Source organism: Ranitomeya variabilis, chromosome 1 (assembly GCF_051348905.1).
Source record: "Ranitomeya variabilis isolate aRanVar5 chromosome 1, aRanVar5.hap1, whole genome shotgun sequence".
Lineage (NCBI taxonomy): Eukaryota > Metazoa > Chordata > Amphibia > Anura > Dendrobatidae > Ranitomeya > Ranitomeya variabilis.
In genome coordinates, this window is record NC_135232.1 from 1,073,255,800 (window position 1) to 1,073,279,187 (window position 23,388).

Consider the following 23,388-nt stretch of genomic DNA (forward strand, 5'->3'; position numbering starts at 1 on the left):
ACCCAATTAAGTAGAAGTATTGAAGTAAAAGAATAAAAAGAATTTTCAGCATTGTGGCTTCTTTATATCATTTTAACTGAAAATATAAATATTTTCAGACAGCGGCAAAGTATCTATGACCAAGGTTACATGTCGCACAATATTAAATGGAACACTAAACTAGTCAATTTGGTCAACTTGAACACATCATTGACATTTGTTGTAAAAAAAAAATTTCATTTGTGCGGAATGTGATTTTTTTGTCCCTTCAGATGAACAATGTAGAACGTACAGACAAAAACGAGAGAACAGATCTTAAAAAATGGATTCAATAAAATAGCAGAGTCAGAATATCTCCCACAAAGACAATTAGTTAATGTAGGTACATGATAACATCACAGGATATGAAAACGTTATCATTGCGAGACAATATTTTATCTCTGCTCAACATGTCCTTGATTAGATATTATGCTGAGAGCAGAGGATGAACATCGAAAAGCCAAAATAAAAGACAATGAGAAAAAGTAGAGCAAGTCGGGACTTACAAAAATAACCATAAAAAGACACGTAAAAATGCATATGTAAATACTATATATAATATATATATATAGGTATATCATAGATAATTAGTTTGTTAAATACTTAATTACCAATTACTTAAAGTCCTGGGAAATACCCTTGAACCTATTGGCTTTTGAAGATGGAGGCTAGCTCAGTTTTGCTAAAATGTCTCTCCCTATGAGTAGAATAAACCCACTGTATGTTGGCCATGTTTTTTTCCCACAGTTCCGCAATGATACAAAACCAACCTAAAGAACATTATATATTCAAGTTGCTACAAATGGAAAGTCGGGTGGGAGAAAGAGCAAACTAACAACAGGGTCTTCTGTCCAAGGATGGAATTGTGGCGATATGAAGTAGTGCCAAAGGACCTCAATATTTTATTATTTTTACCTTAAAATTTAGAAAGTTAACTGATTATATTACACTTGGATGGGCTTTCCCAAATTTAAGAGATAATCCTGGTAACTTTGGGCATGTAATGTAGTGATGAGAAGTGAAGCCTACAAAACCATAGTCAACCATGGATGGCTCCATCCAAATGTATATCCATGGGAGATGATGGGAGCCCTAGTTGCCAGCTACTTCCCAAGGAACAGGAAGGTTGAGATGATGGTATGATACTATTACTCAATCTATGAACGCCAAAGTGTTTCGGGGCGCATGGACAAATTCGTCAGGACAGGTCACAATCACTCTATCCAAATGTTGGCATTCACTTGGCAAGACAATACATTTCTTACTTTACCAATGGACATGATCATAAGTCAGTTATTTTTATAACTACATTAGTTGTGAACTTAATAATTCTCCATTTTTATCTCCCCACACGACCACAACGTAAAACACACAAGCAGGCATGAACATTTAATTACCCCCAATGAGAAAAAGTCCAAAGTACGACCTGTTTCCTTCCTGGTTTTATACAACAAAGCTCAAGCATTTGGAAAGAGACGGTTCCTGCGAAAATGCATCACTTATCATTATCAATTGACTTTGTTATTGGTCATTGAACACGCAGTGTGATCATCAATAGAAGGAAAATATGACACTCCAGGTAAATGTACAGTAGGTCCCGAATAGGATCCCAATCAGTATCAGTCAAATAGTAGAATAAATACAGAACTCTAAGGTGAGTATGATGAAAAGCAGGAATAGTTTACTGCAGCGGTCCTGATTTGTGATAGGCGACTGAGAAATTGGGTGCTCGATCGAGTACCAAGTAGATCCAAGTATTGCATGATGCTCGAGTCCTCCGGTCACTGAGCTGCTCAGCACTGAGGCCCTGAACTGCACCGCCGCCACTCTATCTCTCTCTCTCGTCGTCCGTCGAGTAAAAGTCTGCAGGAAAAATGCTCGAATGCTTCATTGACTTTCATTGTACTCAGTACTCGAATTGAGCACCCGAGCATTCCAAAGTGCTCGATTCGAGTACCGAGAACCTGAGCAATTTACTGCTTGCTCATCACTAGTCCTGATTGACAAGTGACGCCTGGTAAGATTGCAGGAAATTACGCTCTTGCTGGGCTTCTTAACACCCACCAGTACCTGAATCATTAGCGTTGCACACTACAGCGATGGAGGTCGCTTTTACCTATAGCATTGCTCCTTATCTCGTTATTTGTGGCTTGACATATATGTGTATCTATATCTACAGTATCTATCTATCTATCTCTCTATCCAAAAGAGAAAAAAAACAGCACTCCATAGTCCAATATTCAATGGTTTATTGACCCATCATGAGAGGGGAACATTCTATCTATCTATCTATCATCTATTTATAATGTATCTATCTATCTTTTATCTATCTATCAATCTATCTATTTATCTATCCAACCATCCAACCAATCTACCTAATATACATTGCTATCAATCTATTTCTTATCTATGTACAGGCTCAGACTGGCTCTCTGGGGAGCAGGTGAATCCCCGGTGGGACCCTGTAGAAGAATGGGCCCTCCATCACCCTACAGGCAAAAGCAGCATCTTTGCATTAATTTAACAAACTACCCAGTTTACTATCATATACAGGGTGGGCCATTTATATGGATACACCTAAATAAAATGGGAATGGCTGGTGACATCAGCTTCCTGTTTGTGGCACATTAGTATATGGGAGAGGGAAAACTTTTCAAGATAGGTGGTGACCATGGCGGCCATTTTAAAGTCGGCCATTTTGGATCCAACTTTATAAGTGACCCACCCAGGTGTATCCATATAATTGGCCCACCCTGTAGAAGTAAAGATGAATTTGTGAATGAGGGTAATTAATCATTTCATATAACTGAACATTGGAATCCTAAAGTCAAAGTTTCTGCTAGGCTCTTGGCATCCCAGTCTGACACTCTATCTTTCTATCTATCTATCTATCTATCTATCTATCTATCTATCTATCCGTTTATCTGTCTGTCTGTGTCTGTCTGCCTATCTATCTATCTATCTATCCATCCTTCCATCCATCTGTCTGTCTATCTACCTGCCTGTCTGTCTATTTCTGCAGAAGGTTTGCACCAACACCACACTTTAGTACTACAAAATAGGTTATTTTAGCAAAACAAAATAGATACAAAACACATTTATTCCCAATAAAGCTAAATACGCTCCTTGTGCAGCCACTTATGACAATGTTATTAAAATATTTAATTCTGGTTGCATGTACCAATACCCTTCCAGGCAAGATATGAAGCATATTATTAAAAAAAGCTGACACTACCTGTCATGCACGGAATGTCACATAAGCTTCCAAACCAAAACCACAATTACAAGCTGTATCTTCCCTGAAGCTTCCAGCACATGGGAAATTCAATGGTTAACAGCTACGACATATAATACATGTATACAATGTATTAACTAAAACAGAGAGCCAGATACAGAGGCGACAGATACAGAGGCGACAGATACAGAGGCGACAGATACAGAGGCGACAGATACAGATGCGACAGATACAGAGGTGACAGATACAGATGCGACAGATACAGAGGTGAAGGATACAAAGGCGAAAGATATAGAGGTGAAAGATACAGAGGTGATGAATACAGAGGCGACAGATACAGATCAAAGGATACAGAGGCGACAGATACCGAGGCGAAGGGTACAGAGGCAACGGATACAGAGGCGAAGGATACAGAGGCGAAGGATATAGAGGTGAAAGATACAGAGGCGATGGATACAGAGGCGATGGATACAGAGGCAAAGGATATACAGGTGAAAGACACAGAGGTGACAGATACAGAGGAGAAGGATATAGAGGCAACGGATACAGAGGTGATGGATACAGAGGCGAAGGATATAGAGGTGAAAGACACAGAGGCTGAGGATACAGAGGCGAAGGATATAGAGACCATGGATACAGAGGCAAAGAATACAGAGGCAAACAGATACAGAGGCAAAAGATATAGAGGTGAAAGACACAGAGGCGAAGGATACAGAGGCGAAGGATACAGAGGCGACAGATACAGAGGCGACAGATACAGAGGCGACAGATACAGAGGCGAAGAATACAGAGGCGAAGGATACAGAGGCGAATGATACAGAGGCGAAGGATACAGAGGCGAATGATACAGAGGCGAAGGATACAGAGGCGAATGATACAGAGGCGAAGGATACAGAGGCGAAGGATACAGAGGCGAATGATACAGAGGCGAAGGATACAGAGGCGAATGATACAGAGGCGACAGATACAGAGGTGACAGACACAGAGGTGAAGGATACAGAGGCATCGGATACAGAGGTGACAGATACAGATGTGAAGGATACAGAGGTGACAGATACAGAGGCGAATGATGCAGAGGCGAATGATACAGAGGCGACAGATACAGAGGCGACAGATACAGAGGCGAATGATGCAGAGGCGAATGATACAGAGGCGACAGATACAGAGGCGACAGATACAGAGGCGAAGGATACAGAGGCGATGTGTGGTGGAACACACGTAACAAGCTGAGAACGGCGCGCACTTCACAGCATTTACTAACATAACATTTATTGAGGCAGAGGATCCTGCAGGTGATGATGGCTGTAACGTATGTGTTGGGTTTTATCAGCTCTTCGATGCCTGCACCGAGATCTCGTGAACTGTGGAGCTTAGCATTGGCCTAGCTGCACTAAGCTCTTATCTCAACACATCTTTCTCACAATGACACCGTACTAACGCATTTGGTTTCTAAAGACCCTGCGCTGGCAGCGTTCTCTTCCCCTGGACTCCTACCGAGATCAGGTATAATGGATATATTTTATGTTTTCTGTCTCGAATATGTGATAAGTGAAGAACATGCACCATAAAATACGTGAAGAATCTTTTGGATATTTTTTTCCATTATTGATGACACTTCTAATTTATGTACATTCCACACAATGGCCAACACCTAATAAAAATATCTTACATACAAGGCTTAAAAACCTTATTTACAAGACTGAGATGTGCATATTTCAATGACACAGCTTGGAGGCTACCACATCTGTCCATATGCTGGAAAGCGACAATTTTACGAGTCCCCACTATTACCTCCGGACTCATGTAGACGTCAGTGATTTTTCAAGTATGCAAAAAAAAAAATGGTCCGAATATCAACGGTGTTTGGTCAGTTTTTACCATCAGTATTTTATCAGTTATTTTCACTATTGAAAAAGTAAAAATAAATTACAAATCTTCTCCTATCCATTATCCATTCATTGTTAATCCCGGACAGCACTGGGATTGTACATTAATTCCATCTGTGTCCTGTCCATGATTTTCTCAGACCCATCGACTTGTATTGGGATTTCCTGATCCATGAAGCAGATCCAAAATAGTCATGTCTCCGTGGTATTTTGGGAGGACATGCGGTCAGCCAAGCAACACGGACATGTGATAAACTCCACAGGTTATAATGGGTGCATGTTCTATCTGCGAAAACCACTGATAAAATTCGTACATGAAAATCAGACGTCTAGATGAGGCCTAGGGCAATGTTCACTTCACGTTTTACCCAAAGTTCAGTGGCTCCATCAGATTTACATGCTAACCCCGGCAAAATGGGATTCTGGCTTATGCCTTCATGGGGCCATTGACAATAATGATACAGACAAAGTCACAGTGTGCTCTGTTGTACATCATTTATGGTCGGACTTGCCTATTAGAGGCGGACATCTAGGACACCAAGTCTACTATGTCTTAATGCCCAGCTCAAGAGGGCATATATGGCCAAATATGATATAAGACAGAGTACACGGTGACTCCGTTAGCATCATTAGAGTCAATGGCCCCATCAGGACATAAGCCTGAGTCCCGTTTTCCAGAGGTTAGCACATAAATCCCAATGGAGCCACTGAACGTTAGGTAAAATGTGATGGGAACATCGTCTTAGTAAAAGCCATGAAACTTGGGCATAGGTGGGCACCAGATGAAGTTCTCTTAGGCTCTTAGGCTCTGGTCATACATCGTCTTTGCTTTTCTGTTCAGTTTGGAACAGACAAATGGAACAAATATATGAAAATTAACATGCAGCATGCAGAACGTTTTCTTCTTTTCTAAGAATAAACAACAAACATATAAATCAATGGGGCTCCTCTGTTTCTGTTTGACACAGGAATTTACGGCGGTCTAATTCCATTTATCAGTTAAAGTTTGTCTGGTGTAAACAAAACAGACATGTGAACAGAGCCTAAAGGTGACCCATCCAACAACCATCCTTCAATAGGAGCAGAGGAGTAATAATAATAATATTAATAATAATAATAATAAAGGTAACGAGAACATTAAACCTTGGTTAGTGTCTACATGGACATCACCTATTTCACAGGGTTTCCTAAAATGTATTAACATATTGATCATTGAGTTTCTGTTAAATTTGCCCTTGTGCCTACTAGGAGCAGAAAGGCGGAACTGATGTGAGTATAATGGGAAGAATGAGAAGAAGAATGGGAGGAAGAAGAAGAAGAAGGCAGAAGACAAGAAGGAGGAGGAGAAGGAGAAGATGAAGAAGAAGGGGGGAGGAGAAGAAGCGGAAAATGAGAAGTAGTGGAAAAGGAGGAGCAGAAGATTACGAATGAGGAGGAGGAGAAGAAGAAGGAGAAGAATGAGGAGGAGAAGAAGAAGATGAGGAAGGAGAAGAAGAAGGGATAGAAGAGGAGGAGAAGAAGAAGAAACTAAATAATAAGAAGAAACAAAAATAAGAAACAAAAATAAAAGAGACAAAAGTAGAAGAAACAAAAAAGAAAAAAATAGAAAAGAAGAAGAAAAAGTAGAAGAAAAAAAAAAAAGAAGAAACAAAAATGAAGAAGAATGTACAAAAATAATACACCCTTGGGTTACCGGACCCCATGGAGGTCTTCCTTTATAGAATGCAGGAGAAGGTGCGCCATCTATTTCCTGCTGACACATCTGGAAGCTTTACTGGTGGGTGACATTATCCTGCCATCTACTGTAGACACGTTCACGGGATTGTTACATTATACAGACTTAGACCACCCAACGTTAAAGCTAAATAAGCGCTGTCGTTTTGTCTCCCGGTCACACATGCTGCAGCGGTGATGTCACTGTCAGACAGGCCGACACGGACGCTCACAGCAGAACCTGCACTATTACTAATCTGGATTATTTCAGCTCTGAAATCCCACTCATTGTAATAGAAATACAAGGAAACGTCTCAAATGAGAAAACCATGATATTGATAGCAGAGTGACGAATAACTGGAGCTCACACACCGCCTCTGAGTGCCATAATGAGCTATATATTCACATACTGGGACAACTGGTGAAACAGTGGAGGGCAGAGGAAAATGACGGCTATACATAATACACGGATAGTACAAAGTGTAAGGCAAGTCCAACGTAGACGTTACTTCCCACCAAAGATTACACAGGCAAAGCCATAGCAATTACTGAGATGTTTTCTCTTATTCTGCTCTTTATAGTTTTCTAAGACATAATTGTTAAGGGTTTTTGGTAGAGTAAATTATCGCCAACTTTACAAATAACCTTTCTATGATAGCATAGTGACCTCAAAGAGAATGACATCCTCATTATCACTGCGAACAACACAGAGCAACGTGGTGGGACCGGGAACAACTCCACATTGTGTCAATCCTCTGTGATCCTTACTGGAAATGTATAAATAAATTGACAACTTGTTCCACCATTGGACAACCCCATATGAACGTCCCCAATCTGTTGGGTGAAATAAAGGAAAAATGTATACTGACCTGCTGGACCATCACTGCTTTTCTGCTCACCAGACTGCCAGGGAATACAAGGCTCAGCACAGAAGAGCAGCGCTGGTCCAGGAGATAAATAGGCTTTTTTTTTAATTTTAGGTCGTACATTGGCGACATTGATAAGGAATTCAATCTGTCGGGTGAAATAAAGGAAAAATGCATACTGACCCGCTGGACCGTCACTGCTTTTCTGCTCACCAGACTGCCAGGGAATACAAGGCTCAGCACAGAAGAGCAGCGCTGGTCCAGGAGATAAATAGGCTTTTTTTTTAAAATTTTAGGTCGTACATTGGCGACATTGATAAGGAATTCAATCTGTCAAGTGAAATAAAGGAAAAATGCATACTGACCCGCTGGACCATCACTGCTTTTCGGCTCACGAGACTGCCAGGTAATACAAGGCTTAGCACAGAAGAGCAGCGCTGGTCCAGGAGTTAAGTGGACATTCTTTTTTAGTTTAGGTCGTACATTGGTGACATTAATAAGGAATTCAATCTGTTGGGTGAAATGAAGAAAAATGTATACTGACCTGCTGGGCCATCACTGCTTTTCGGCTCACGAGACTGCCAGGGAATACAAGGCTCAGCACAGAAGAGCAGCGCTGGTCCAGGAGTTAAGTGAACATTCTTTTTTTTTATTTTAGGTTGTACATTGATGACATTGATAAGGAGTTCAATTTGTCAGGTGAAAAAGGAAAAATGCATATTGACCCGCTGGACCATCACTGCTTTTCCACTCACGAGATTACCAGGGAATACAAGGCTCAGCACAGAAGAGCAGCGCTGGTCCAGGAGATAAGTATTCTTTTTAGTTTAGGTTGTACATTGATGACATTGATAAGGAGTTCTTTTAGCAGTGAACAACCCCTTGAAGCATGCCCTATGTAGCGTGACATTGTATAATCAATACTGACAGCATGCCGGTGAGCAGGCGATTACCCTATTAAGGAGGGAGATGGTCAATTGCCAATTTCTTCATACATTGACAGGAGGAATAACAGAGGAATTTGACAATGCAATGGAGTTCTAAGAAGAAGATGATTCAGAATGATTACACCAGAGGATATAACGCATCACTGACCTAAGATTAGCTGACAAGTCTCCCTTAAAGGGGTTGTCCACTTTGAAAAAAAGGGATTTTAAAATGTATGTAAAATAGCAAACTATACTAATAAATCATAAACTTCAAGAGTCTCCTGATATTATCATTGTTACCAGATCCCAACTATATTGGCTCATTTCAATAACTCAGCCCGACCCCTTCTAGCTTCCAGTTAGTGCAAGGGTAGGGAAGGGGGCTGGCATGATAATTAAAATCAGCCTGGTAGCCAGCTCCTTTTGTTAGCTGGAGGATATGAGTATGGTTTACAGATTGGGATTTTTCACACATTTAAAGGTCATTTTTCAAAGTGGACGAGCCTTTTAATCCCGTGATCGATTGTGCTTTGTCGATGATATATCTTTTGGCCGCTGACATACACGTGTTCTGTGACCACCCTGTACCATTCATTTGGAAGATGCAGTTAGAAGCCGTCCGTGTTACTAAAGAACGCAACCTCGAAGACCATGCACATTAATGTAACAGATGAACTGACAAGAAGCATTTGCTCCTGACTCGGTATTTTTCCTATTTGCTTAATAATTGCATGAAACATTAAGATCACTTACTGTTTCATCATTAAATTTGTGCTGTGCACTAAAAGGACAGGGTCAATATTTCCCTGTCTAGAGAGCGTAGCACTTGTCTGTGGGCCGCAGACCTTTTCCATCTAAGTCATATATAATACTCAGAGCCGGCCTGATGCCGAGTCCATGCTCCCCATGGGATCCTGTTCATTAGTGCTCTCTGTTCGTGGAGCTGAATAATAATCAGGGTCATGGGCACAAAACAGAAAGGTACAACGCAACAAATTGAATCTTAAGAGTTACACATCATCCGTACACGTGCGCCCGAGTCAGAAACGTTTTCCCTTTGCTCCAATTAGGGGTTAGAGGTTGTGATATGTTATTGGACAAGGATGGATGGAGTGCGGGGGATTAGCGCAATTGAGTTCTATGGAGATACTGGTGTCAGAATTACCTGACTTACTAGATCTGTAAAAAGTTTGGTGACACTTGTCATTTGTCACGGTGCAGCAGAGCTGACTATGATATGACAGAACTGCCTGATATTGGGGAGTCACATTAGGGATATTAGAGAGTCATTATGAAGTACAAACTCTGCAGCCCCAGGGGTTAAAAGGCAAACACGGCCCTAGACTTCTAATAAAGGACCCGGACACCAGATCACAAAGTAAATAATGTGCGAATGTCTGGAGCCACAATATTCTGGAGTGTTTGTGTGCGGCCGCTGAGGACACAGAATCGTCTCAGCTCAGATTGCTGCTGGTGGATTCTTTTACAAATATTTGTGTAAAAGGCTCAAATACACGCTACTGTAAATGGAAACGATTTCCCTGACCCCTGATATTGTGGTCAATAAGATGTATCACTTACTTAGCCTAATTACACTAATGGCAGGAGGGATCAGCTTCCACCGCTACTACACAGGTCAAAGCCCAAAGTAAGTGTATGTGTGCCGAGTAATGTAACCAGCATAGCTCCGCATCTAACATGGTGAGAAGAGATGACGCACGGACACCATGGCCGACAGACAACATCAACTGTGTAAGAGAGTGACCTTTCTATCGTCTGTGTATTACATGATAATAGATGGATGGATGGATGGATGGATGGATGGATGGATGGATGGATGGATGGATGGATGGATAGATTATAGATAGATAGATGAATATATAATAGATAGATAGATAGATAGATAGATAGATAGATAGATAGATAGATAGATAGATAACAGATAGATAGATAGATAGATAGATAGATAGATAGATAGATAGATAACAGATAGATAGATAGATAGATAGATAGATAGATAGATAAATAGATAGATGATAGATAGATAATAGATAGATAGATAGATAGATAGATAGATAGATAGATAGATAGATAGATTATAGATAGAAAGATGATAGATAGATAGATAGATAGATAGATAGATAGATAGATAGATAATAGAGAGATAGATAGATAGATAGATAGATAGATAGATAGATAGATAGATTATAGATAGCTAGATAGATAGATTATAGATAGATAGATAGATAGATTATTGATAGATAGATAGATAGATAGCTAGATGATAGATAGATAGATAGATAGATAGATAGATAGATAGATAGATAGATAGATAGATTATAGATAGCTAGATAGATAGATAGATTATAGATAGATAGCTGGATAGCTAGATGATAGATAGATAGATAGATAGATAGATAGATAGATAGATAGATAGATAGATAGAAAGATTATAGATAGCTAGATAGACAGATAGATTATAGATAGATGTATAGATAGATAGATAGATAGATAGATAGATAGATAGATAGATAGACACTTTCTCAATAATATTACTTGCTCCCTGTCCAGATGGTAAATGTATTTTTTTCTCCAACTACATACAGTAATGCTATCCTGAGTCCTTACACTACATTCACTAATGTGCATCTTTAGGCTATGTGCACACGTTGCGGATCTGCAGCTTTTTTTCCACACGCAGAAACGCTACAGATCCGCAAGTGATTTACAGTACAATGTAAATCAATGGCAAAGAAAAAAATGGTGTGCTAATGGTGCAGAAAAATCCGCATGGAAAACGCAGCAGATTCAAAAAAGGAGCATGTCACTTCTTTGTGCAGATCTGCTGCGTTTCTGCACCTGTTCCATAATGGAAATCTGCAGGGGTAAAAAAAGGAAGAAATCCGAACAAAAATTTGCAACATATGCACATACCAGAAAAAGAGTGCAGATTCTGACCTGCGTTTTCTGCCAAGAAATGCAGAATCTGCACAGAAAATCCCACAGTCAAATCTGCAACGTGTGCACATAGCCTGAAGCTGAAATTGATACAATGTGTCGGGATAAAGGGACGCTGCTGCTCTACTTCTGGGCAGCGATGATACATAATGACACCGATGTACTCGTCATTCTTTTGCTATTATTAACACAAAGAAAATAAACTTTCAAGTCCAAAAAAAATGTGATCACAAGTCGATCTGAGCTCATTATGATGATCTATGGCGGCCAATTACCAACATAAACACTGCCCTTTAAAAAGAACAAAGTTTCCTGTAACAAGCTGGCAGACTTCAGAGGGGGCTATATTATATCCACAGGTCACATGTATGGGGCGGGCTCCAGCATGGTGCATGTGATGTATCATTATCATGTATAGACAGTACCATCCCAGCGCCACGGCTCAGTCACTGACACATTTCTGGCCACTATTGTGCCTTGTTGCTACAGCAGACTAATGCGGCATACCAAGTGCGCCTTTGTCTGCCTGTTGCCAGATAGAAAAACAAATGTCTAGCCTGGAACCAGTACTGGGGATGAAAGAGGAGAGTTTCAGGACAATGTAATACAAAACACCCACTGCCAAGGAAAACAGAACATCAGACGGCCATTATTAGCCCGTGCAGTCTACAGAGAGGATGCTGGAAATGCCACGGAATAGTGCCATGACTGGTAGGGGGCACATCAAGAGTCGGACTTGGCATAAGACAACCTTATATAGAGAGAGAGGGTTAATAGAGCAATACATGCTTCATTATAAGGCTTTTCAAGCGTAGATTGCACCCAAGGGGTAAAATAAAGTTTTTTAAAAAAATATTAAGGGCATTTAAAAGATTTAAAAGGCTAGTGTCAGTATAGAGATTGGTGGCGTCTATCTAGGATATGACACCAGCTTGGGGACCCCACCAATGTGACCCCTGCCGACCACTAGAATCAAATAGTGGTGACAAAAAAAAGCCACTTCATCTCCTCTAAGTGATTTATTCCGGGTGGTCGCACGATCGACCATTGACTGTAACGGACCAACCATGTGGCCAGTGAAGAAAGCTCGAGCGGACCCGTCACGAGGCAAAAGAGCATGAAGCCTCACGTCACAATCCTTTTAAACAGGGTCATAATAACACATCAACACCCTATGCTAAAGGTAAACTATTACCATAATTTGTACTAGTCCATAACCCCATATCACACAGAAAATGGGTTAAAGTAATAATAATAGTAAATAAAAAAAAAAATGTAAGAAAAGTTATTGTATAAAGGAATTTTATATAGGCCAAAATGAAAGCCCCGTGTCCGAAGGAAGAGTTAGAGAGCCTTCGTTCAGTATTTAGGAATGTTGGTGGTGGCAACGCAAGGGTTAATTGATTCGCTTCCAATATCATTAAAGCAGATCCTCCATTTATGATGCAACTACTCTTCACAAGCACCTGAGACTGCAGAGCTGATCTGATGTCACATTGCTGAGCACAAGGCTTTCCACTAGTGGCATCAGCCCGCGGAGCTATTGCCAGTCTTTGCCAGTCCCCACTGTGTGCCCTCCTATTGGCTGCACCAGGGACATGACCGATGGAGAGGAGCGAGCGAACCAAATGCTGCATTAACATTCCAGGCGCTGCACACCGGGAGAACCAAGCCACAAGCACTGCACATACCCCAGAAGGCAAAGATTGACACCAGTATGAATCTAGGAAGAAATGCTCATCTCTAGATTCATATACAAAAGTCAGGAAGGCAACAAGCATCAGTGGACATGTGTGTATAGCTATATATATACTCCTATAGAGGAATGTCAATATTTACAGATACAGTTACACAGGCATATGTCTGTATACAACACATATACATGTCCTTGTATATGGATACATCCATTTATATTGTACTTACTGTATATATGCATGTATAGAAGTGTGTGCATAGATATATACGTATGTATATATATACCGTATATATTTTATAATGGGTGCAAGTCTCCCCAAGCTTCCTATTAAAGATATGACAATCCAAAAAAGAGGCAGAATATACAAAATAATGAGAAGTAAGGATCCTCTACTCACCTATTCACCTGCTTGAGAAAAGCTCCATAGAGAGAGTGGAAAAGTAGCTATAGTGGGTGAATATAAGATCCTTATGTTTCACTATTTTGGCCATGCTGCCTCCATATACATACATATATATATAGCTTACATAGATATATACATACATATATACATACACATACATAGCTATATACATACATATACATAGCTATATACATATACATAGATATATACATACATATACATAGCTATATACATATACATAGATATATACATACATACACATAGCTTACATACATATATACATACATATACATAGCTATATACATACTTATACATACATATATATATATACATACACATACATACATAGCTATATACATACATACACATACATACATATATACATACTTATACATAGCTATATACATACATATACATACACCTACATACATATATACATACATATACATAGCTATATACATACTCATAGCTATATACATACTTATACATAGCTATATACATACTCATAGCTATATACATACTTATACATAGCTATATACATACATATACATACACATACATACATATATACATACTTATACATAGCTATATACATACTTATACATATATGTGTATTGCTCTGTTTGTGTTGCACTTGCTGACTTTTTAACCCTTCCACATCACAGTGAGGCCACCCCAGTCATCACATTGCCCATTGACGTAGCTTACCTGTTTGCTGTACTTGTTATTGGTCTGACAACTGTACTCAGAACAATGGTCTGATCCAATTGAGATGTTGTCTCCAGCTCCTACAAAAGTGTTGGCCGGGGGTAAATCTTGCACCGCCTGGTGCTTTTTCCCAGCAGTAGGTGACTGAGGATGAAGCTGCACAGTAGGGAGTGGAGAGCTGGATTTGTAGTGCCTTGCCAGGTCAGGACTGCCAGGGCCTCCATTGACAGTTCTGTATCTCCCCATGCTGGGGCTGTCTGACAGCTTCTCATTGACACTGTCATATCTCTGCCCATTTGGCTTTGAAGCCTCCACTGTCACTATGCTGCTATATAATGGCTGTTTAGATTTTTTATTTTTCTTGTCTTTTTTGGGTTTCTTAGACTTGTCGTGCTGTTGGGGGGTGAAGAAGTCTTCGTGGTCTTTCTTGCCAGCTTCGTATCCATTTTTACTTTTGGCCCTACAGTAACGTGCCATCACCACCACTAGAATGATCAGTATGACAGTCATGATCCCAGCCACAACTCCAATCACTATGCTAAGTCTCTGCTTGCTCATTTCATAGCTGGGATCTCCAGCAATATCCTGGCTTAATGGGATGTGCAAACTTCTGGCAATTTGGGAATCAACAACTGAGGCGTTGGACACAGTCTCATTAATAAACACATGGACCAGAGCGGTGGTGGACTGGGATGGTTGCCCACTGTCATTCACCTGGACCACTAACCTGTGCAGGCCATAATGTTTGGAGGTCAGCTTGCCAACTAGTGACACCACTCCACTGGCTGGGTTGATTTCAAAGAGCTTAAAGGGATTTCCTCCAACAATGCTGTAATTCAGATCTGCGTTGACACCAGAGTCTGTATCTGTGGCCACCACAGTAGCGACCACTGTCCTGGCAATGCTGGACGGGGAGACCACGGCATAAGAACTGTTGATGGGGCTAGTGATGATTGGGGCATTGTCATTCTCATCCATGACAAAAAGTGACACTGTGGCAGTAGCAGACCTAGGAGGATCTCCACCATCCACTGCTTTAACTTTGAAGGTGTAGGAGGTTTGCTGCTCCATATCAAAGGACACAGTAGAACATATAGTGCCGGTATTGTTCTCGATGGAAAAGATGCCATTATCTTCCTCTATAAATAAACTCATCTCTGCATTGCGACCTTTGTCAGCATCCATCACTGTCACCATCCCAACAGGGCTGTTGGGTTGTAAGTTTTCCTTGACGTAGAAATTGAAGACATCCTGCATAAACTTGGGGTCGTTGTCGTTCCTATCAGCTACCTGCACTACCACGGTGGCAGTACCCTGCATGATGGTGGGCAGACCCTTGTCTTTGGCAACTACTTTAAACTCATACCTGTCAGTCTGCTCCCTGTCCAGGACTATATTGGCTGTTATGTCTCCTGTGTCTGGGTGAATGGAGAAGACCCCGGCCATAGATTGCTCCAAAGAGTAGGCAATCTCTGCATTTTTCCCACTGTCAGCATCTGTGGCGATAACTGTGGCCACCCTCTCCCCAGGCACGTTGTTCTCAGGGAAGGCTACCTCCACCACAGTCTGGCTGAACACTGGGGGGTTGTCATTAGTGTCCACCACCTTCACCAGTAGGGAGTTATTACTGGAAAGGCTTGGGCTACCAGAGTCCACAGCTACTATAATGACATTGTACTCCTTCACGTTCTCATAGTCCAAGGGAGCTGAAGTGTGCAAGAAATACTTCTTCTTGTTCTGGTCCCCCTCACTATCGCTGGCAGGCTTGAGCTGGAAGGGGACATCTCCCACCACAGTGCAGGTGACTACTCCATTCTCCCCTTGGTCCCTATCAGACACCTGGACTAAAGCTATGGGGGTGTCCACCAGGACGTCTTCGGCCACACTAGCCATGCCGTCCTTCACTGGGATCCTACCGATCTTTCTGATGTCTATGAGGGGCACATTGTCGTTCTCATCCTTGATGTTGAGGATCACAGTGGCCTTGTCACTTTTGGGGGGCTGCCCCCTGTCCCTGGCCATGACAGTGAACCTTAGCTGGTTCACCTCCTCTCGGTCTATCCTATGCAGGACACTCAACCACCCCGAGTTCTCATCCAGCCTGAGCAACCTCCTTACCGACTCCGTCGCGGCCCCGAACACGTATTCGATCTGTCCGTTCACCCCCACATCGTAGTCGGTCGCCTTCAGCTGCAGGATTGGGGTCCCAGGCGCGCTATTCTCTGCCAGATCCGCTTCGTATACGCTTTTCTCAAAACGGGGACTGTTATCGTTGACATCGGTGATGAGCACCCTGAGGATGGACTGGGACGACCTGGGCTGCTCTCCCCCATCTCTCACCCGCAGGGTCAGCTCGTAGGAGTCCCTCTGCTCCCGGTCCAGAGCCCCCTTGACGATGAGCTGGGGCTGCTTCTCTCCATCAGACGTATCTGCCACCTGCAGCTCAAACACGCTGCTCCGGCTGTCCGTCTCCATCCGTCTCTTGCCCGGGTAGGGGGCGCTATCTCCAGCCTCCAACCGACCTCCGGAGCGTCTCCCCGACATGAACAAACTCTCCCCGGCGTCCTGGATCAGCTCATAGCGCTCGATCCCGTTACGGCCAAAGTCCCGATCAGTAGCGGTGGGCAGCAGGTAGAGAGTCCCCACCGGCCGGTTCTCCTCCACGGTAAGAGTCAGCACGGGGGACGGAAAGGTCGGAGTGTTGTCGTTAATGTCCAGGATGACCACCCGACCCTCAAACAGCTCCACCCAGCTCTGCGAAGGTCCGATCACCGACACCTCGAAGTCTATGAAGCACTCGTTCTCGTCGAAGATCATCTGGCACTGCGGCAGCTTCTCCCGATCTATCCGGCGCTCGGTAGTGCTCAGCTCGCCGGTCATGTTGTCGATCTTGAAGTAGTCGGAGCCGGATTCCAGGCTGAAGGTCACCTCCCCGGAGCCGGTAACGATGCCGATATCCGAAGCCACATTCCCGATCTTGATATCTGGCTGCCCTTCCTCTGCCAGCCGGTACTTTAGCGTCTGCTTGGAGGCTGCCAGGGTGAGGGAGACCCTGAGCAAGAACAGGCACCAGCCCCATACAGTCCTCATGTCTCCAGAAGCCGCTGAGATGGGACGAGCCGGACTTGTACGATCCCAGCACAAAGTTACCGTCTCATAGCGGCCGGCTCCTCCACAGCCGGGGCACGGGACGGCGATCCTCGGACGATCGGCGGACGATCTCAGCTGCTGACTCCTGCTCCGGTGCTGTATGATTCCACCACAGGCAGGATGCTCGGAGGAAAGGCTGATCTCAGGCACGGCACAATCCCCGCACTATATCCCGGCACTATATCCCGGCGTGATCCAGCAAAGTTCCCGGCCGGAGCTGGTGCAGTCGGTGCCGGAGTCAGTGGCGGAGCCGCAGTCGGTGCCGGGCTACCTGCATTCGCTCTGCATGTGTTACACTATGTATCTGCAGCCTGAGAGCAGCCACAAATGAGATTGCAGAGAGTCTCCCCTCCCCTCACTCTCCTCCCCCTGCTCCTTCCTCCTCTTCTCCTCCTTGTCCCAATGCAGGTAACCAGAGCTCAACTTGGCCCCGCAGTTCGGAGGTGAGGAGCGAGCCCGTCTGCAGGGCGATGATGGCCCTCATTAAAGGGATGAGGATGCGGGGCCGTCCCGGGGGGCTGCAGGGGGCACAGTCAGCGCGTGCTGCTGGAGAGCTCGGCATGGAGGGGAGACCGTCAGCACCGACATTAGAAGGAGGAGGGGGCAGCAAGTTTCTCCAAAGTGCCCAGAGCTGGGGGTCTCTCCTGACACAGCAAGACACAGACGGATCCGCTCACCCCCACACGGGAGGAAGGAAGGAAGGAAAGAAGGAAGGATGGAAGGATGGATGGAGGAGCAGACACTGCACACTCACTGCTGCCTCACAGCACACAGGGAAACCCAGGGATCGGCTGCAGCACATCGCTCTCCATGCCATAGACTGGCTCCAAAGGGGAAGACATGGACTCCAGGAGGGAAGGATGAATGAAGGGAGAGAGATCAATGGATAGATAGATAGATAGATAGATAGATAGATAGATAGATAGATGGATGGATGGATAGATTGATAATAGATACATACATAGATATGGGATAGATAGATAGATCAATAGCTAATAGATGATAGATGGGATTGATGGAAAGACTCCAATAAAGAAATGAATGACTAAAAGCATAGATTGACAAACTCCAATCTATGAAGAGAGAAAAGGGAATTAATGAATGAATGAGTGAATGAATAGGCAGAATGACAGATACATAGACTCCAAAATAAAATAGACATATTGATAGAGTCCAATGTAAGAATAAAATAATGCTAATGACAGTATATATAGCTAGATGTATAGGTGGGTATATAGTTGGCTGTATAGGTGGCTGCTGCTCAGTGATTTCCGCCCCCAGTGCAGGACCCCCTGCCTCCACACTACACGTGTCAGCTGTCAGCACCTCTCCTGTCTGTCTCCATGATGACACATGTTCTGTTACAATGTATCAGTGCTGAGGCCATGACAATGACTTCCTGCCTGACATGTGCCTGGCCCCACATTGCTGCACATCTCCCCCCCAGGAGCCACGCACAGGGCATGTGCCATTACTAGCTGTGACGGCTTCACCATTTCTCCAGTCCTTTCATCTATCGATCCGCACATAAGGAGCCATGATGTAAGGAGCCATGATGTGAGGAGCCATGATGTGAGGAGCCATGATGTGAGGAGCCATGATGTAAGGAGCCATGATGTGAGGACACCGGCCGGGCCCCGCTCCCTGACTAGCTGCTGCTGACTGACTGATTACCCTCCATCCTCCTCCTCCCTGCTCGGTGTATCTGCAGCATCAGCTCCCGGCGCCCCGCACATGCGCACTGACTACCGCCGCAGTACCGAGCAGAGGAGGAGGAGGAGGGGGTCGCCACTTTTACGGCAGGTTAAGTGGGATTAATACAAAACCTCCATTATATTTTTCCAGCGACTTGAACTGATCAAAATGCTTTTTTTTTCCTGTCAGTGTCCCATGCAGTGGCGGAGCTTGTGCCCGTCACCCTGCAGTGCAGGCTCCATGTGCTGCTGAGCAGCCCCCTCCCATGTAGACACCTACCCAGGAGATGAGGGTCCTGCAGAGAATGCAGCACTCCACACTGTGATGCACGGGGGGCACAGGGGGCTGCGCTGGGGGGATCAATGTGTTGTTGGCCAGCAGATGCTGAGGAGGCTGCCAGCTTCATTTCCTGCCTCGGATCAATTGATGGATCCTCTCAGTGGATGGGGCTGCAGAGCAGAACTCACCATCCATCTCTATGGGAATGGCTCCACTTCTGCAGACTGATAGTGCAGTCCTATGTAAGACCACCGATTAGGCTGTGGTGGTGACAAGCTCAGCTCTGCCGCCTCCTATGTTCTTCCATTTATTGGTTTACTTTTATTTATTCTTCTCTTCCATGAAAACATCAATGGTTCCCAAGTAGAAAGGTCCCCATGACCGGCCCCCAGGGGACTGACACAGGGGATTAACTCTTTAATGTATTGCTGCTGACCCCCCCACTACACACACATGAAAAGACGTGCAGACAGCGCAGATTTATTGCTCATGTCTTCTTCTGGGGGGAAGAAAAGACCCTTCAGCTGTAATAGAGTGACATCATTGCAGCTCGGCGTTCTATAGGGCGAGGGATGCATTGTAATGTGGCGACGGCAGAGCGGATTTACAGGGGGTCTCTGCTCTGCTGCACTGGTGGTCCGCTCTGCCCTGCACTCATCATGGAGCTAATGATGCTGCAGAAAAAAAAGGAAGACAAATATTCCTCGTGTCTGGTGTCCTCCAATTCTGATGTCATTCTTGCAGATATACAGACTTCCGTAAGACCACCTGCCGGTACCAGTCTACCCCCTTAGGCTGTGCGCCCACAGTGAGGTTTTGATGCTGCGGAATTTTGGTATGTCAAAAACGCAGCATCTTACAGTTCCAGCAAAGTGGATGGGATTTATAGGACTCTCGTGACCACTGGGCTTTTTTTTTTTTTTAACTCATCGTAAACTGTCCTGCAGTGCGAGTTTCGATTCCACCAGATGTCAATTTAAGCTGAGTTTTCTGTGCGGATTTTTCCCATAGACTTGTATTAAATGCGGAAAAGGGTTAAAAAAACCCGCACGTGTTTGTAGTGAATTTCCTGTGCGGAATCGTATCAAATTGCATGTAATCGGCATATGGCTGAATCGATAAAAGTTTGGCCAAAGCTAAATATTAGGAAATATCAAAAACAAAGCAGCTTTACTTAAAGCATGAGAGTCAAAAACGTGATAAATATGTATGAAAAAAATCGGAATGAAATAAACAGAAGTAGCAAAATTCCGACTTGTGCACTAATGCCACAGCCACGGGAGATGTCATAAATGGACGCCAGATGCACATGGATCTTTAGAATGCCACCGTGTCGGAAACAAAAGTAGAAGTTGCCAAATATACTGTGAATATAATGGAAATGTACCCAATGGATAAACCCTTTAAAGGGGTTTCCACTATTAGGATATTGATGACCGATCCCTGGGATACGTGATCAGTATAGTTGGGGGTCCCCGCTGTTACTAGATGTGTGCAGCGCGCAGAGCGGATCTGCTGGTCAGGGGTCGCTCCGGGATCCTGCAGATTAGGATCAGCACTGATCAGATATCGATGAGTTACCTTAAGATAGATCATAAATATCCTGGAAAAGTGCTTTAAGGAGGATATACTTATTAAATGAGCATTGACTGAATTTGCCAATTTAAGCAGGGTAAGAGATCCATGCAATGTGTAGGGTGGTGACGGCAGATCTCGGATGGAGGGGGAAGGGGAAGCCTCTGGATTAGTGATGGCTCACCGCTATCTCTTCTGACTCCCAACATGTTAACTCTTGATTCAGCTGAGTGTGCATGTGCCGACAATGGAAGCTGCTGCCAGACTATCACAGATTTATCTTCCTGGGGACAAAAGAATAGGGCGTTGAATCGCAACACACCCAATTCATCCTTTCCTGAACATCATTCATCAAGGGAGAATCTGGAGGCCCCCAAACACATAAGGTGGTCTGCCTTTCCCACCAAAATCAGCAGGTTCATCTGTTTCCTAATATGTACAGGATCATAGGGAAGGGTTGGGCTGACGTTAACAGCATTCAGAGATCTACAGTACAGACCAAAAGTTTGGACACACCTTCTCATTTACAGATTTTTCTGTATTTTCATGACTATAAAAATTGTACATTCACACTGAAGGAATCAAAACTATGAATTAACACATGTGGAATTATATACTTAACAAAAAAGTGTGAAACAACTGAAAATATGTCTTATATTCTATGTTCTTCAAAGTAGCTGCCTTTTGCTTTGATGACTGCTTTGCACACTCTTGACATTCTCTTGATGAGCTTCAAGAGGTAGTCACCGGGAATGGTTTTCACCTCACAGGTGTGCCCTGTCAGGTTTAATAGGTGGGATTTCTTGCCTTATAAATGGGGTTGGGACATCAGTTGTGTTGTGCAGAAGTCTGGTGGATACACAGCTGATAGTCCTACTGAATAGACTGTTAGAATTTGTATTATGGCAAGAAAAAGCAGCTAAGTAAAGAAAAATGAGTGGCCATCATTACTTTAAGAAATTAAGGTCAGTCAGTCCGAAAAATTGGGAAAACTTTGAAAGTGTCCCCAAGTGCAGTAGCAAAAACCATCAAGCGCTACAAAGAAACTGGCTCACATGAGGACCACCCCAGGAAAGGAAGACCAAGAGTCACCTCTGCTTCTGAGGATAAGTTTATCCGAGTCACCAGCCTCATAAATCGCAGGTTAACAGCAGCTCAGATTAGAGACCAGGTCAATGCCACACAGAGTTCTAGCAGCAGACACAAGTCTACAACAACTGTTAAGAGGAGACTTTGTGCCTGCATGGTAAAATAGCTGCTAGGAAACCACTGCTAAGGACAGGCAACAAGCAGAAGAGTCTTGTTTGGGCTAAAGAACACAAGGAATTGACATTAGATCAGTGGAAATCTGTGCTTTGGTTTGATGAGTCCAAATTTGAGATCTTTGGTTCCAACCACCGTGTCTTTGTGCGACGCAGAAAAGGTGAACGGATGGACTCTACATGCCTGGTTCCCACCGTGAAGCATGGAGGAGGAGGTGTGATGGTGTGGGGGTGCTTTGCTGGTGACATTGTTGGGGATTTATTTAAAACTAGACCGTGGCCCGATTCTAAAGCATCGGGTATTCTAGAATATGCATGTTCCCGTAGTATATGGACAATGATGATTCCAGAATTCGCGGCAGACTGTGCCCGTCGCTGATTGGTCGAGGCAACCTTTAGGACATCATCGTCGCCATGGCAACCATTATGACATCTACGTCGATACTGTGCCCGTCGCTGATTGGTCGAGGCCGCCAGGACGCGGGACGCGGGATTTCCATTATGACATCATCGTCACCATGCTGTGCCCGTCGCTGATTGGTCGAGGCCTGGCGGCCTCGACCAATCAGAGACGCGGGATTTCCAGGACAGACAGACAGACAGAAAGACAGACAGACGGAAAAACCCTTAGACAATTATATATATAGATTGAAGGCATACTGAACCAGCATGGCTTCCGCAGCATCTTGCAGCGGCATGCTATTCCATCTGGTTTGCGTTTAGTTGGACCATCATTGATTTTTCAACAGGACAATGACCCCAAACACACCTCCAGGCTGTGTAAGGGCTATTTGACCAAGAAGGAGAGTGATGAGGTGATACGCCAGATGACCTGGCCTCCACAGTCACCAGACCTGAACCCAATAGAGATGGTTTGGGGTGAGTTGGACCTCAGAGTGAAGGCAAAAGGGCCAACAAGTGCTAAGCATCTCTGGGAACTCCTTCAAGATTGTTGGAAGACCATTCCCAGTGACTACCTCTTGAAGCTCATCAAGAGAATGCCAAGAGTGTGCAA

At 43.8% G+C, this 23,388-nt stretch overlaps 1 protein-coding gene across 5 annotated transcripts in view; it reads right to left on the reverse strand.

The window, feature by feature from the left end:
* Positions 1-18,385, reverse strand: part of PCDH7 (protocadherin 7) — a 1,191,840-nt gene extending 1,173,455 nt beyond the window's left edge. For all 5 annotated transcript variants that reach the window (XR_013220074.1, XM_077279933.1, XM_077279931.1 and 2 more), the window contains exon 1: positions 14,413-18,385. Coding sequence is in view for 4 of the 5 variants with exons in the window: in XM_077279933.1 (XP_077136048.1) it covers positions 14,413-17,502 (3,090 nt within the window). In the remaining variant the exon portion in view is untranslated. The remainder of the gene's footprint in view (positions 1-14,412) is intronic.
* Positions 18,386-23,388: the final 5,003 nt, after the last annotated feature.